The sequence below is a fragment of the Eschrichtius robustus genome, chromosome 17 (genome assembly GCF_028021215.1).
Source record: "Eschrichtius robustus isolate mEscRob2 chromosome 17, mEscRob2.pri, whole genome shotgun sequence".
Classification (NCBI taxonomy): Eukaryota; Metazoa; Chordata; class Mammalia; order Artiodactyla; family Eschrichtiidae; genus Eschrichtius; species Eschrichtius robustus.
Genome location: NC_090840.1, coordinates 76,098,080 through 76,114,625, shown reverse-complemented (window position 1 = coordinate 76,114,625; position 16,546 = coordinate 76,098,080). Strand labels below are relative to the sequence as shown.

The following is a 16,546-nucleotide window of genomic DNA, read 5'->3' as shown; positions in this document are numbered from 1 at the left end:
AGTCTTCCCTTGATTGCCCTATTACAGGAATTACACAGAGGAAGAGCATTCGCTTTGTGGTGATTATAGGACAAATGCTTTTGTTGAAGTGCATTTTTGAAATTACCTCTCTGAATATGACTGTTAAAATAATAAAAATGGAAACACTGCTTTTTTTCCCCAAGTGAGTAAAGATTCTTTTCATTGAAGAAATCACTTTGCTAGTAGGAACGCTTGTTTCAGAGATGTTTTGCTGTCACTGCTCCAAATGTTTCAGGAATCTCTCTCTTGGAAGCGCCTTCAGAGGTGAGGGTAACGATGCTGGCAGTTTTTGAGCACCTGCTCTGTGCGAGGCTTTGTGCCAGCCACATCCAGGTACATCTGTTTAATGCTCAGCATCCCTGGAAGGTGGGAGGTGTCTACCCGGCCATGTCTGTAAGAAATTCTGTGCTATTATTTTATTGTTATCCACTGTTTCCTTTCTCTGTAGGTATACTCATAAGATTTAGCGCCAAAGACTCGTGCTTATTTTCAAAAATCACATCTACCTAAAATAAGACACATTTTACCCATTTGAGTATTTTGAAAAAAAGGTGCCTAGCCTTAGAAAGTAATTCTGAAATAGAAAATCTTAATATTAACAGTCGTATTGCCACTGCTCATTTAACGTAGGTGTACTATATTCTAATAAAATGCTTTTTAAGGAAGTTGCCAGAGTAACTATTCTGAGGTACAAAACTAACTTAAAATGTGTAAGTTCTGTCTGTCCTGTTAAACCATTACTCATGGTACTGTGTGGTCATATCCCTCATACGTGTGTCACACACACACACACACATACACACATTTATTTAACACATACATACATTTAAACTTTGGCTGTTCAAAACCATCAGGGGAGGAATTACAGAGGGCCATGTTTTCTGAATTCAAAACTTTATTCAGCCATTTTCAAGGCAAGTCTTGCATTGCATCCTTTCCTATTTGGGGAGCTGAGAATACTGAGGAATTCATTTCTTCATCATTTGTTACTTCATTTCATAAACATTTTTTGAGCGTCTGCCATCTGCTAAGCACCGGGAATGGGAATTCAGGCATGAACAGGTTCTGCAGGGCCCCTGTCTCCATAGAGCTTTCATTCTTCCAGTGGAGGGAGATAAATACCATTATGGTAAACAGGTCATGAACAGGATCATTTCTGGGTGTGTAGTGCTATGGAATATCTAGTGTGAGGTATATGAGACAGTGACTGGGGAGCAGGGGGGTGTGCTGCTTTAGGTTGACCATAAAAGGCCTTTTGGAGGAAGGGGCTTTTATTCTGAGGCCTGGGTAAGAAGAAAGAGCCCATCGTCTGAAGAGGTTAGCGACGAGAGTTCCAGGCAGAGGGATCAGCTAGTGCACATGCCCTGTGCTTGAAGCAGGCCTGGCTGGATGCCTGTGCGTCTCTGAGAACGTGTGTTGTTTGCACTCCGCTGTGACCCAGGGGTGCTGCTCGGCCTGGAGTGGTACGAAGGGTTCCATGTCCTACCCTGAATGGCCTCTGATTCTTAAGGAATTTTTTCATTCTTATGTCCAGTTTGTATAATCTTTCTGAATCCTCTGGTTGCCAGCTTCTGTTGGTGTGGTTTCTCCAGCAATCTCTCTCTCATTTGCAGTACCCTATATCTTCTCTGTGTATTCAGACGCCCAAGCTTGTTAGGACTATGCATCCGTATAAAGACGGGAAGTGCTTTTCTAGGTTCACGCCCCTGCTCTTTAGTAATGCAGAGAAGGGGAAGTTGCTGTATTGCAAAGTTCTGGATGGGGGAGGTGTTACTCGACTGTTAGAGATGAGCATATTCTCCTGGATTCCTGTCTTGGTTCATTCATCCTCCTTCCCTCTCCCTCTCTCCTTCTCTCACCAACGCATACGCTTTTGAGTTGCTCACCTTCAGATGCGTACTTAGAAACGCAGGCACATATTTTACATACTTTTAATGGGTTGAGAGGTAGGATAATTTTGTAGCCCATTCATCCGCCACTTTTCTCTTAGCTTTATGTAGTTTTACATATAGGACATTTCAAAAGATGTCACTGCAGGTGTTGCTTGTCTGGCTGTCAAGAGAATGGTGCTCTGTAGCATATTTAGACGTGTTTTTTCTGGAGGGAGCATTGTTTGATTGAAGGACGGTGTTCCCTGGCTCTCTTAAACACAGAGTTCTTAAAACTGCATTTTACTCAGCTGCTTTTTGCCCGTGGCCAAATAGTAGAGTGTAAAAAGAGAAGTGTCACGCGGACATAATGGTGGCTGTAGCTGTCTAATGTGGATGTCATTAATAACCTTTAGAAGTTAAGTACCTGAACCTTACATCCTATTAGTTCTATAGACAGGTTGGTAAAAAGTCAACATAAATTTCTGAGGCTTTCCCTCCTGCAAAAAGGAAGCAGATAACTGGTCTCATAAAATGTTACGGCTGAAATCTTTTCCAGCCCTTTGCTCATTTGGAGTCATTAACGCTAAATGTGCACGGACATTAAAGCCCACTCGTTAATTTCTCTACCAGTAGAATCATCCTTCAGTGGTCATCACTCCCCAAAGCTGAGCTGATAGGTTATTTTCTTCCAGAAGGAGATCTTTTTTCCTTTCTCGAAAATTATTTAAAAATCGTTAAGATCTAGGAGAAACATGAGCGTGCCTTCTGCAATGGATTTTTAGGTGGCTTGTTTGAAAAAGCATAAGCTGGTTCTTCTCTTACCTGATGTGTGACACCTGGCAGGTTGTTTCACTTCTCTAAAGCCCAGGAGTTCTCATCAGAAAAAAAGATGGCAGAAATATGTATATAAAAAATAAATGGTGGCTGTTATGAGGATTATTTTTTAAAATATCCTTACCACAAAAGCCGTTCAGCAAAGGATAAACCCTTTGGATCCCATCTCTTAAAATGAGTGCTTATTTGCACTTATTTGCATTACTGTCTTTCCCTCCCAGTCTCCTAGCAACCTAAATGTCTTGTAGTTTCTTAACGCAGATTTGCCTCTGAAAACTCGTGGATGTTGCGCTCTGAAGATGAGACTGCTTTTAGTTTCAGTTCTTCACAGATACCATTGGAATGCGGAACTGGCTAGTGATTTGGAGGTGGGGTTTTACTGTAAAGAACTGGGTTCAAATTCCTACTCTGCCACCTGGGCAAGTTGCACTTTCTAAGCCTCTGTTTCCTCATCTATAAAATGAATCCAGTAATAGTACTTATTTCATAGGGTTTTTGTAAGAATTAAGTGAAATAATCTATGTAAATCTCAGCACCTTTATGACTAAGCATTTATTAAAATGTTAGTTATCTTCCCTCTTTCCTCTGATGTACAAACCTGAGATCTTGGAAATTACTCAAACTTTGTCTCTTCCTCTGGAGCTGTGTCATAAAACATTGTTTCCTTAAATGTGATGTGCAGTATCACTGGCATTAGATGAGGTGATTTGAGGTAGTGAACAGACGAGCATTTTATGTAGTTAGAGGCACATAGTCATTTTTAGGGTATCTTCTATTAATGTTGAGTGAGCCAGCTCTTTAGAGTGTATTTAAATTTTTTAAAAAGATGTGAATGAATTTAAAGAAAAATGTTAACTAAAAAGAAGTGCAGGTGGGACGTGGCTGTGAAAAAAGTTGTGGAGGTGGAAAGTGAGTGATGGGCAAGGCAGAAATAGCGTTAACCCGCAGTCTGCAAAACGCTGGTTTTTATCCCAGCATCCCATTAGATTTGGGATTCGGGAGACATTAGTGTAAACTGTGATTTTAGCACTTTCTGGCTTTGTGACTTTGAGCAAGTTAGTAAATATTTCCCTCCCTCCCTCCTTTCCTACAGATATTTATTGAAGGCCTATCACATTTCCTTATCTGAAAAATATAGATGCTACTTCACAGGATTTTTGTAAAGATGTAACTCAAAGAGATAAGATGTCTATTTGGTACATCTTCTCTACAAGCTTATGCCTGGTGTAGTTAAGCGCTCAGTAAACTTTAGTTCTTGTGTTACTTAGGACTTGTGGTTGCAAGTGATAGAATCCCGATTTCAACTAGCTTCTGACAAAAGGGATTTATTGTCCCACGTACTCAGTCTACAGGAAGGTTGGCAGTGATATAGACCTGGGGACAGCTGGGAGCAAGGACTCGGTTGCCACCAGGACCCCCTCCACCTCTTGTTTCTGGTGCTTTGTCTGTGTTAACATCATCCTGTCTGGCCAGACTCTTCCACACAGCTAGAAACAGAACCCCTGGTGGCCCCCAGGCTCGCATCATCAGAAGGGGGCTGCATGTTATGATCCCGGTTCCCAAGCTCAGAAATCCTAGGCAGGACTGAGCCCAGCGTGGGCCGTGCTCACCTGGCCAGTCATGGGTGCTCAGAGAACAGGAGCCAAAGGAAAGGGGCAGCACCCAGTGAACCCCATGTTTAGAGTGGCAGGAAAGCCCGTTTTGCAGAAGGGGAATAACAGATGCCTGCTGCCATCGCCTTGCCCCCTGCAGCTCTCCCCGTACCCTGCCGAGAGCAAGTACTTACCCTCCGTGGGCTTCCATTCGCTCATCTGAAGTCTCGAGGCTTAGATGATGTAGAGGATGTGAGTGCGCATTGAATGTTCTTAAACTTTATTGTACAAGTTTATTGTTATTGCTGCCATTGCTCCTGCCCTCCAGATCTTGACCCACCCTCCAGGGGTTCCCAGACTGTGAACGGACCGTGGACCCTGGGAAAGCAGAGAGGGGCTTGAATTTATTCTAAGAAGTTAGGTCAGCGTGCCATGAGTATGTCTACATTGACTTCTTTTTGAAGTGTAATACACACATAGAAAAGAGTACATATCCTAAGTGCATGGTTTGATGAATTTTCACAAACGAAACCCAGTTGTGTATCCAGCACCTGGGTTAAGAATCAGGAGTGACAGTCCCCCAGAAACAGCCCCCTCACCCCTGCCTTGTAGATTACTGGAGATGTGTTGATTCATCACCTAAGAAATCATGTACAAGCATTACTCGCATCATGGTAGCATTTTTCATGTTGTGCTTTTTTAATAAACAGAATTTTTAAAATACACCCGGCATTATGTCATTAAAAAAAATTTTTTTTTAACTAAAAGGACTCCTCAAGTTTAAAAGCTTGAGAAGCTCTTCAGGGTCACTCTTGCTTATCACACTCCCTTAAATGTTTTCTTTCTGGCTGAAATTACCATTAGGTGATAAGATGTGTTTTGTTCCCTGGGAAGCTGTCATTCATGTCATATGTTGGCCTTTCTCCCTTCCCGGGTTGTAAACTCTCGAAGTGAAAGAATCAGATCTTAGGTGTCTTATATTTTCTTTCCTGTGCATAGCTTAGCACGGTTACCGACTGACTACCAGCTTATCCATTTCACCCAGTGTTGAGCTTGTGGAATGACTGTATTTATCCCCAAAATATAACTACTCAAATCCTGGGCACTTGGTGTCTCTGAAGGGGTTCATCGTTGATAAATATACCAGTTTGCTGCTGCTGCAGTGCTCAGCGCAACAAATGCAGTTAAGAATGAGTTTTTCTTTCGTTCCTTTTTTTTTTTTTTTTTTTAACTTACCAAGTTTTCCAACATCTTTTTCCCCCCCCCCCTTTTTCTCTTCTAGGCTCTAGACCAAGATAGAACAGCCTTACAGAAAGTTAAGAAGTCTGTAAAAGCAATATATAATTCCGGTCAAGGTAAGTACTTACCAACACAGATAACACCAATTACATACCTTGTCTGCAGTTTTTTCTGTTATTTGTTAGATGCTAAGTTTCTGGAAAACTTGATACAAATGGAAAAACAAGTAAGTCAAAGAAATTCAGTTTTTCTCTTTTTTTCTGTCTCTTCTGTCAGTCCAAACCTGTTACTGCTTCCCAAGTAAAAAGAAGGAAAAACATTAGTTGCAGTGGGTTTTATTACACAGTGAAAAACTTCAGTAGAGTTATAGGTAATTTTGTCACAAGTGACATAGGAGATATGTACAATTCTCTCTGTGTGGTTGGTCAGACGTAATTCGGTGGCCTCAGTTAAACACATGAGGATCTTTTCCATCTGAAGTGTACCTGTACACATTTGAAAATCCGTATTGGTGACAGGCGTGGGGTGAAAGTTAGGGGACACGTGGGGACGAGGCTAAAGGGAGAGACCTGGACAGACCTGCCAACTCGAGTCTTTGCTTCTGACTCAGGGCAGGCCAGGTAACCTGTGTCACCAAATGTTTTAGCTTTGGTCAGAGACTTTGTCATCTTGGAGAGAAAAGTATGTTGTCAGTGGATAAGAAGAAATAAACCGAATTAAGATAAACAGTAGGTAACCACAAGAAATGGTAGGTTCCAGCGCCCCAGGGAGGGAGAGGCCTGCAAACATGAAATGAGTTTCAAGGTCTCTGACTCACATCTTTTGTTATTGGTATTGCAGTACCAGCTTGCTTTCCCAGAGGTCAGGTCTCTAAGAGATCAGTTGTCTGTAACAGAACACCTGGGAAGGGAAGGCAGCGGGGTACAATGGAAAGGACACGCTCTGAGGTTGTATGCATGTGGGTTTGCACCCTTTCTCTCCCTCTAACCAGCAGCGTGACCTTGAGCTGGTTACTTCACTTTTTTGAACCTCCATCTTCTCTCTAAACCGGGGATCGTGATATTACAGGGTTGTTGAAGGGACTTAAGTAGTTAATATCTGTAAAAGTTCTACCACCTCATGGCAGTTCAGTAAATGCAATACATTTATATTTTATATGTTTTATATTTTATTTACATTTATACTCACTCTTGTGATAAAATCATAGGGTATTTCCTGGTCCTCCTCTTCTTGTCAGAGCTGGGAATCAGTTGTCTCTTGTCTTCATTAAAGCCCCAGGCTTAGGGCACTCTGTAATCCTAATTAACACATTTTGTACCCTGGTTCCTGGAGACCTGTCTCTAATTTCTTTATATCCAATAAAACCCTAACTTCTAATTAAGGTAGATAAATGGTATTTGTCTGGTTATGTAGTGGCCAAATGGTGCTTTAAGTCTTGGCCTAAATTATATACCTAACTTATAACCTATGTCTTAGCTTCCTTCTAATGAACTCCCATGAGGTGGTAGCCCTTAATAGGGGATGTGAGTGGGATAAATAACTGGAAGATGGCACAAGGGGCTTCTGAGGTGCTGGTATTGTTCTGTTTCTTAATTTGGAGGGTATTACATAGTTAAGTCTACTTTTTGATAATTCATCAAACGCTACACTTAGGATTTATGTACTTCTCTATATGTATGTGTGTGTATTATGCTTTATATACAAGTAGGTTCATTGAAGCGTTGACTGTGATTTGGTAAAACAGAAAATGGAGATTTGTTAAATAAATAATAGTATATCTATGTAATAGAATACTAGACAGACTTTATAAAAAAGAAACTTAGGTGTAGGGTAGATCTAAGTTTAAATCCTAGCTTTGTCACTACTTGTTAAAGTAAATTATTTAACTTCCATGAGTCTTGGACTTCCCTGGTGGTCCAGTGGGTAAGACCCCACACTGCCAATGCAGGGGCCCCAGGTTCGATCCCTGGTCGAGGAAGAAGTCCTCATGCTGCACGCAACGAAGATCACGCGTGCTGCAACTAAGACCTGGTGCAGGCTAAATAAATAAATAAATAAGTAAGTAAATAAGTAAGTAAGTAAATAATGACTTCTATGAGTCTTAAATTGCCTCACCATAAAATGAGAAAATAATATCTAATTTACAGAGTATTGTATGGACAAAATGAGGGAATATTTAAGGCCCCTGACTCACTGCCTGCCACGTAGTACATGCTTAACACATAGTAGATGAGAAAAAATGGCAGGTAGGTCAATAGCATGGGTGCTTTCTCTATATTAATTCAGTCTTTCTACAAATAATGTTGGACCAGTCTGATTTTATAAAGAGCTTAATGAGCCATTATCTGCCTAAGGAATAAATGTCAGTTCTCCATAATGTTATGGTTTCTGCCTGTGAGTCACAAAGGGAGACTTCTGATTTACAGCTGTGAAGTGCTGCCATATTTACTCTGCTCGGGGCTCCATGTGACTTTCTTTTCCAAGTGTCCTTACTCAAGACACATTTCTTCCCTTGGCCTCAATGACCACGTCATTCAGCAGCTCACACAAAGGCTCTTGTACTTGGGGATGTGCTTCTTTAAAGCATTTCCTTGGCCCCAGCTGTCCTGGACGTGGCAGTGGGGAGAGGTTGTCCCTGTGTGTATGTAAGGTGGAGAGTTGAAGGGGTGAGTGCAGAGTTTGGCTGCCGTTTCCTCTCCCATATGATACTCTCCTGTGGATGGGGGGGCCGCAGCTGACTGAGCTTTGAATCCCCCCCAAAGGTTTCCCCTTTGAAACCTGGATTCAGGGTTGTTGTGTGTACTTTGCCCTACATCTGCACTAGCCAGTCGCACATGGCTTTTTAAATTTAAATTAATTAAAATAAAATTTAAAGTTCAGGCCCTCCATCTCAGTAGCCACATTTTGAGTCCTCATTAGTCATGTGTGACTGTGGCTACAGCATTGGGGGGTGCAGACACAGGGTATCTCCATCATCACAGGAAGTTCTGTGGCTGTAGAGCACACATCCCGTTGTATTGTAATTGTCAGCCCGTCTCTCTTGCATTAGATCAGTGAGTCTCAATCCTGGCTTTTCATTAAAATCATCTGAAGAGGGAATTCCCTGGCGGTCCAGTGGTTAGACGCCGCGCTTTCACTGCCAAGGGCGCAGGTTCAGTCCCTGGTCGGGGGGAACTAAGATCCCACAAGCTGCGCCATGCAGCCAAAAAATAAAGTAATAAAATAAAATCACCTGAAGAGCTCTTAGAATACAAATACAGGGATTCCCTGAGCCCTCACACTCCAAGAGTAGCTCCAGAGTAGGGTCCAGTAGTGGGATTACAAGAGTATTACTCCCCAGGTGACTCTAAATGCAGCTAGAGTTGAGGACTGCGTCAGTGGCCTGGGAACTCCTTGATGAGGGCCGGTTCATCTTTGTATTATTTTGTGAATTTGCCAACCTAGTTTATTAGCTTAGCAAATATTTATTGAGTACCTATGACATGCTACTGTTCTGGGTGTTGGGTATATTAGACAAATCAGACAGACTCTCTGCCTTTATGATAATTTTACAGTCCTGTGGGAGAGAGAGATGTTAATCAGATCATCAAGCTGGAGAGTAGCTATAGTTAGAAACTGGCAAGTACTACGAAGGAAAGCTTGCCGGGTACAAAGAAGAAATCTGATGTAGTTTGAGGAGGGTGCTAAGGGGAATGTCTCTGGAGGACATGACATTTATTGGGTGTGCATGCTGTACTAAGTTAAGCCCATCAAGCCTTTGAGGTAAGTCTACCATTATCTCCAATTTATAGATGATGAAGCTGAAGCATAAAGAGCCAGACTATGTTGTCCAGGATGCCACAGCTAGCAGGGAATGGAAGGAGAGCCTAGCTGACTCCAGCTTTGCTGTTTGCGGCTACTGTGGACGTGTCTTCTACCTGACACTTGGCCAGGGCTCAACAAGCATGGAATGAATTGCCGCTTATCAGCTGATGGGTCCCCAGGAAGCTTTCTGTCAATGGCTGTTAAATATTCACTAGTCATGAATATTCATGAATGAATCCATCACATGTACCCTCCCAGCAGTGTAATCCATGGGATGACTTTGTGGTTCCCAGATAGGGGACACAATAGCAGGTATCGTTCCTGTGACCTGGAAATGTGGGGATAAACTCAGATCTCAGCAACTGCTGGGGCCTGATAGGGTTTCTGCAGTCACCAATGATTACGGTATACCCAGGTTTTTGATCAGCTTGTGTGGGCAGCACTGTGATATTTAATTCTTAAAAAATAGCAAGATGAGTAAAACAGTGATGTTGCAGATCTTTCCATGATACATGCTCAGTGGAATCCAGGTCATTCCCGTCCAAGGGCTTTTGGCCTCTTCCAAAGAAGCCGCAAGAGGATGAACCCTGGTATCTGTTTCCCAGTGTGTTTTCATAATTTTCTTGTTTTCTCACAGTGCTTATGACACAAAACCCATCTGATGTTCTTTAGAAATTTAAGAAGCATTTCTATATTTCCAGTTTGAGAATACCCAACCACCCACCTCCCCAGGGTGATTTGAAAGATGATGGAGAATGGTGAAAGGTCTTACTCTTAAAATGTATTTATTAATTTTGCACATAAGCTTTATCAGTATTAATTAGTAAATGGTATAATAAGAGAAATTTTATTGGAAATACACATTATCTCCCTTCAAGCCCTTTAGTTTGAAAGGGCGTTGGGAATTTGTCTCTTTCTCTTACTTGTCCCCACTGTGTATGAGGAGATTTTAAGAAACAGAAAAAAACTGAATTCTGTGAGCTACTTGGATCAAGGGGAAATTTTCCAAGCCATTCAGTTTTCCTGTGTTGTTTCTAAGTTTTGAAGTCTTAACAGTGTTAAACTGTGAAATACATTGTCATTTAGAAAGTTTTTCTTGGGGTATGTGTTCCTTCCCTCCTTCCTCCTCTCTCCTCCTGATATATGTTTAAAATAGCTAGTAGTTTCTTGAGCATCATAGAGGTTTTAAAGTATGTTGCAATTCTTTGGGACTTTTTCTTTCAAAAGAGGGAGACTAATTCTCTTTGCCTTGAATGTATGCCAGACTTACAACTCTCCTCTAATGAAGAGAGTGTAATAGCGGTGATGCCGTGTGGTTTCCAAGGCCAGTTCATAAAAGAGATGGCTTCCACCTAGGTGCCCCCTAACCCCTTCATTTGTTTTGGAGGAAGCCAGCCACCATGTTGTGAGGACACTCAGGCAGCCCTGTGGAGAGAGGTCTTCCGCCCAAAACCACCACGAAAGCGCATCTGCTAGCCCCAAACCTTCAGGTGACTGCAGCCCTAGCTGACATCTTGCTCTCCGTCTTTGAGTGAGACCTGAGGTCAGAACAGTAGAAGTAGGGCTGGCAGTCATAGGATTTCTGCCCCTGTGAGCAGGGGCATGTGTATGCATGTGGTGGGTCCAGTGTAGGTCAGTGTGTGTCTCTAGAGAAAAAAGAGCTTACTGCATCTCAGTGCTGTTGAAAAAGAAAGCGATACACACTATACTTCTATAAATGGAAGAGTCATGTGGTTCATTGTAAGCATGGGGGTACCAAATTTGTTTTTCTATCAAATGACTTAGTTGAGTTGAATTCGTTAATCTTTTTGAACAGATATACTATTATTATCTAAGCACACACACGTACACTTTTCCTTGGCAGTAAAGACCCAGGATATTCCTGCTACTGGGTCTTTTTCTGTGATTGAAAAAATAATTTTTTTGCACAAATCAAAATGTGTAATTTATTACTATATGGTGGCTTCCTTAAAATTTATGCCAAGATATATTTGGAATACATTTTAGCTTATTAGTGACACATGGTGCCCATTAGAAATCTGTGTAACATTGTTAGTCTGAAAGTTTGGATTCTTAAATCCTTTAATTTTAGCGAATAAAAAAATGACAGTGGTATGTAATTTGATTACAAGTATATATTTCTGAAATACAGCTGGATTGTCATAAATGGTTCCATAGCCTTTTCACGTCAGGAAAGGAAGCACTTGGCTTTCTCACTGCCCTCTCTTTTATTCCCCTTTCATTTTCAGTTAGAATTATGTAGTGAGTGGTTTTACAAGAACATTTGTGTTATTTAAAGCAAAATTAAAGTGTGATGTTCACCCTAAATTTTCATTTTGATAATTTATCTATTTTAAGAAATAGCTCATTGTATATAATGAAATCTAAGATTTTTAAGGTAAAGTGCTAAATTCATCAGTGGATAGGAAGGGAATGTTTTTGCATCCAAGTAATTTCACTTTAGCTACTTTTTTTTTTTTAAGGTGGTAATTCTTTTTTTTTTTTAGAAAGAAGGTTGTTCTTTTCCACTTTTATTTTTATTATTATTATTTTTTTTAATTAATTAATTAATTAATTTTTGACCATGTTGGGTCTTCGTTTCTGTGCGAGGGCTTTCTCTAGTTGCGGCGAGCGGGGGCCACTCTTCATCGCGGTGCGCGGGCCTCTCACTATCGCGGCCTCTCTTGTTGCGGAGCACAGGCTCCAGACGCGCAGGCTCAGTAGTTGTGGCTCACAGGCCTAGTTGCTCCGCGGCATGTGGGATCTTCCCAGACCAGGGCTCGAACCCGTGTCCCCTGCATTGGCAGGCAGATTCTCAACCGCTGCGCCACCAGGGAAGCCCTAGCTACTTTTTTAGTTAACATTTTCTCAAATTTAAAGGTATAGTGTGAAGTGAATTCTAAGTAGAGTTGGTAATTAAGTTTAGAGTCTTAATTGTAATGGTATTTTTAATCCTGTGATTTTCAGTGGGAAGAAAAGTTTTCTTAACAAGGATGAATAGAGATAAAATAGATTAGAACTTTAATGGAAAGAATGTCAAGAGGTATACAGAGAACATAGTCTGTGTTTAGAAAATTTCCTCCTTTTTGCTGTTTTCCAAGTTTGTGGATGAAAATCTGATCTTTTTTAAAAAAATTTTTGAATTAAAGTGAGCTTGTTATAAATAAATAAGTAAATAAATAAATCTAAGCCCTCAGAAGTAGAAGGCTTTAGATAGAAATACTGTAAATGCTCTTGGTGGTGGTTGTAGTGATTTGAGCAAAGTCTAAACAAATTACTTTGGGCCTTCAAGGCATTTTGCATTCTTGTGGATCCATCATTACTTCTTAAGAGGTGAAAACAAATCAAAATGATGGGTTTCTTCGGAATGGTCAAGGAAGGAGGCTTTTCCAAAAGGGGGTATACTTATCCAGGAGAGAGTATTACTCCTCAAATTATGTGGGGATAAAACCAGAGGAATTTTTTAAACTGCCTTTAGAAAATTGAAGTCTCTTTCCAGAATAATGTTATAACTCCAGGCTCTTTGGGAATTGACAATTTTTGTATTCAAGGCTCAAACACTCTGTGACTTGAAATCTGAGGCTGTCTGGGGTGCGTGTGTGCGCGTATGTATGCACTTCCTCCGTTTTGTTGGTCTGGAATGAGTGTTCTCACTTTGAAAATGAGTTAATATTTTATAATGTTTGCTTGCAATTTATGGGAGCATGCTTCATGAGAAAGTAACTCATTTTAAATGAAATTGGGAGCACTCATTCCACAACCAGTAGTATGGGGTTTTTTTAAAGCCTGAAGATAAACAGCAAAAATAGTCTGTTAAAGGTGACTATAAAAAACATGTTTCTGTACCTTAATGGTCCAATTTTGATAGAAGTAATAAATTATAGCCCCCATTTGTTGAGTGCCCACTATATGCCAGGTGCCTGTTGTCACTTAATCATCTCAACAGTCCTGCATGGAAGACATTATTATCCCCAATTGAGGGGTGAAGGAACCTGGTTTAAATTACTGACACAGCTAGTAAGCTTAAGTTTAAACCTGTCTTAAATTACTTACACAGCTCGTCAGTAGCTACAAGTTTTGAAACTTAGTTCTTTATGATCCCAAAGCTGCTGAGCCAGAATTGCCAGATTATTAACTGTCAGAGGTGAGTGCCGACCCAGAATGGGGCACTGAGGATCCAGTGGGGTGCAAAACTTGTGGGCATGCCGCTCTGGAGTACCTCACATGTGAAGAGAGACAGACAAGTGAAACAAGCAGTAATCCTGTAGCGTGAAAGTGCTAGATGGGCCAGTTAGAAAAGGAGCAGTTTTATTACTTCAGATACAAACTAGAGCTGGAATTTAGGGCTACCCAGAAAGTATTTCTCCAAGCTCACTCCTATTACTATGTCCTTTGTAATTAGCATTATTTATACATGAACAACAATGCCCTTAAAACAATATGTTCTCTTACATAGGCTGAACATGCCTGCTGCACACCTTCATTAATTTATTGTGGGTTAGTTCAGACAGGTTGGGGATCAAATGCTGATTTAGCCCCTGATTGGTGGCAGGGAACCTGTGGACAGAGAACACTTCAAGCAATTGGTTCTTCATTTCTGAAAATGGAAAGATAGTTTCTACCTCATTGGACTGTTGTGAAGCATAACATCTGTGATTCAGACCCAGTAATGGTGGTGGTGGTGATTACCTTCATCCTCATCAACTTGAGGCTTTCTGAAATCGTGGGGAGAGATTCAGGACAAACATAGTTTGTCATCTTAGATCCACTACCATGGAGATAAGTGCAGGATGCTTCACCTTGCCCTCCACCCCACTTCAAGCTTCAGTTTTCTGATTCCTAAAATGGGGCAGTAGTGCCTACTTTGTGAAAATTGGGACACATATATAAAATATTTAATGTGGTACTGGGACATAGTAATCAGTGATAATTATTATAATTACAGTTAATTGCAAAAAAATTAATCAAAACTGGAAAAATTTTTAGCCAGTATTTCTTCAGATTATTTATTTATTCTTATATTCTTTTATCTTTCTGAGATTCCAGTAACATTTGTGTTAGATATTGTCACCACAGGTCATTAAGACTCTTATTTGTTTATTTTTGGTCTTTATACTCTTTGTGCTTCAGTTTGGATAATTTCTACTTACCTGTCTTCAAGTTTACTGCCTCTTTCTTCTGCAGTCTGCTTTCCAGTCTGCTATTAGTCTCACCCAATTAATTTTTTATTTCAATACTGTAGTTTTTAGTTCTTGGATTTCCATTTAGTCCTTTTGTAGAACTTTTATCTCCTCTGAAGTTCTTCATCTCTACACCCATTTTGTCCAACTTTTCCTGTAGATTCTTGAATATATTTGTAATGTTTATTTTTGAAGTTGTTACATACTAAATCCAACATCTGGGTTGTCTGTGGTTCTGTTTCCCTTGACTTTTTTCTCTTGATTTTTGGCTACGTGTCTTTTGTTTCTTTGCGTGTCCAGTAGTTTCTGTTTGCATGGTAGACGTGGTGAATTACATGTTGTAGAGACTCTGGATTGTTCTCTTTCTATGAAGTGTGTTTATTTTAGTACACAGTTAAGTTGCTGGTGGTCGCCATCACCCTGATCCTGTACAAGGCTTTCTTAGGGTGAGTTTATTTTAGTTTTGCTCATAGTCCTAGGATGTAACCCTTAGTCCTGCTCCATGCTCCATGCTCCTAAGGCATGATCCTCTGGGACTTCAGCCCACAGTGTTTACCAAGCCCTGCTAACTTTGTAGGACTTGAATTCCATCCTTTTCTCAGCATTGGGAAGTGGCTGAAACCAGCTCAGCTCTAAGGTGCTGTTTTCCACGGGGCTTCTTGGAATAGCATTCATGCATGTGCAGTTCAGGGTCAGCCTAAGGGTTTGAAGGGAGAGTATATACAGATGTGCGGGCTCTCCTTTCTCTGACTTCCACCTTTTTAAGATCCCCCCACTCAATTTCCAGCTGCTAACGCAATCCTGACCTCTGACATCTTAGCTCAGTAAAATGCCGCTTTCTGCTGGAGTTCTATTCTCCTTGCTCAGCATGGACTGAGGTCTGCCAGCAGGAGAAAAGCCAGTTAAAGATGGTCTTCCCCAGAATCGTTCCCTTCCTTGAAGGGTAATATCCCTGCCTGTTTCTTCATGCCTTTGCTTGCTCTCCAGTGGATTCAAATGGTTGTTATTTTTTATATTTTGTCCATCGTTTATCAATGTTAATGACAGGAGCATTAGCCTGGTACAAGTTACTCTGTCACGTTATCAAGTGCAGGCCTTTAATTATAAAAACTACATATGAGCAGTTCATTTATTAAGCACATATTGAGCATATAGCTGGAAGGGATTGACAGACACTCTTGGCTCACAGGTGGTTACTATGTTTTAGGGCATTTGGACTTAAATAGGTAATAGATGACAGATCATGACAAGTGACTTAGGAGTTGAAGAGTTGAAGGTATACCTTCAACTGAGGTTAGTGGAGTTGAAAATTGGCATTTCATTTATTCAGTCAAAAATATTTATTAAGTGCCAGAGAGGTGAGTGGGTAATGAGATGAACAGGATAAGTAGTGATTTCTGCACTTTTGACCTTATAGTTTATTGCAAAGTAAAATGTAGTTACCTATAGGCAAACTTTATTTGAGGTTAGATTTTAAAGTCTGCATGAATGGAAAGTAACCTATGGGGTCAAAATAAGCCTTGAAAATCCTTGGATGGCCTGTAAAGTACACTTAAAATATAACTCATGCAGTGTTTTTACATAGTATTGGCATTCCTGTAGGAGCCCTGGTATTGAAAACACACACACACCATCTTCAAGCCAGTCACCCTTAGCCCAGGGACAGGTGCCCTCTGCGAGCAGGGAAAGAGCACGTTGGCATGAGTCTTCCCGCTCCAGGGACACATGCTCCTTGAGTGGAATGGGGGCCCTCTCTCTCTCTTTTTCTTTCAAATCTTCTAAGTTAAATCTCATTAATTAAAGGCACAGATGTGTAACCCCCCATTTGTGTTTTTCAGTCCTTCTCGCTAAGCCTATTTACTGTTTAAGGATTCAGGTTAATGATGATCTGTAGTTTCTTTTCAGGACCACCTTTCTCCTTTGAGCAGACCATTGCAGTTAAGATTCTACAGCCTGCCTATACCTTGCTGCCTCTTTGTTGCAAACTGCATTTTGACCACTTGGA

At 40.8% G+C, this 16,546-nt stretch overlaps 1 protein-coding gene across 2 annotated transcripts in view; it reads left to right on the top strand.

Moving 5' to 3' along the window:
- The window catches only part of ASAP1 (ArfGAP with SH3 domain, ankyrin repeat and PH domain 1), a 350,516-nt gene that overhangs the window by 198,051 nt on the left and 135,919 nt on the right, over window positions 1-16,546 (top strand). For both annotated transcript variants that reach the window (XM_068525312.1, XM_068525311.1), the window contains one exon: window positions 5,601-5,673. In XM_068525312.1, coding sequence (XP_068381413.1) covers window positions 5,601-5,673 — 73 coding nt within the window. The remainder of the gene's footprint in view (window positions 1-5,600; window positions 5,674-16,546) is intronic.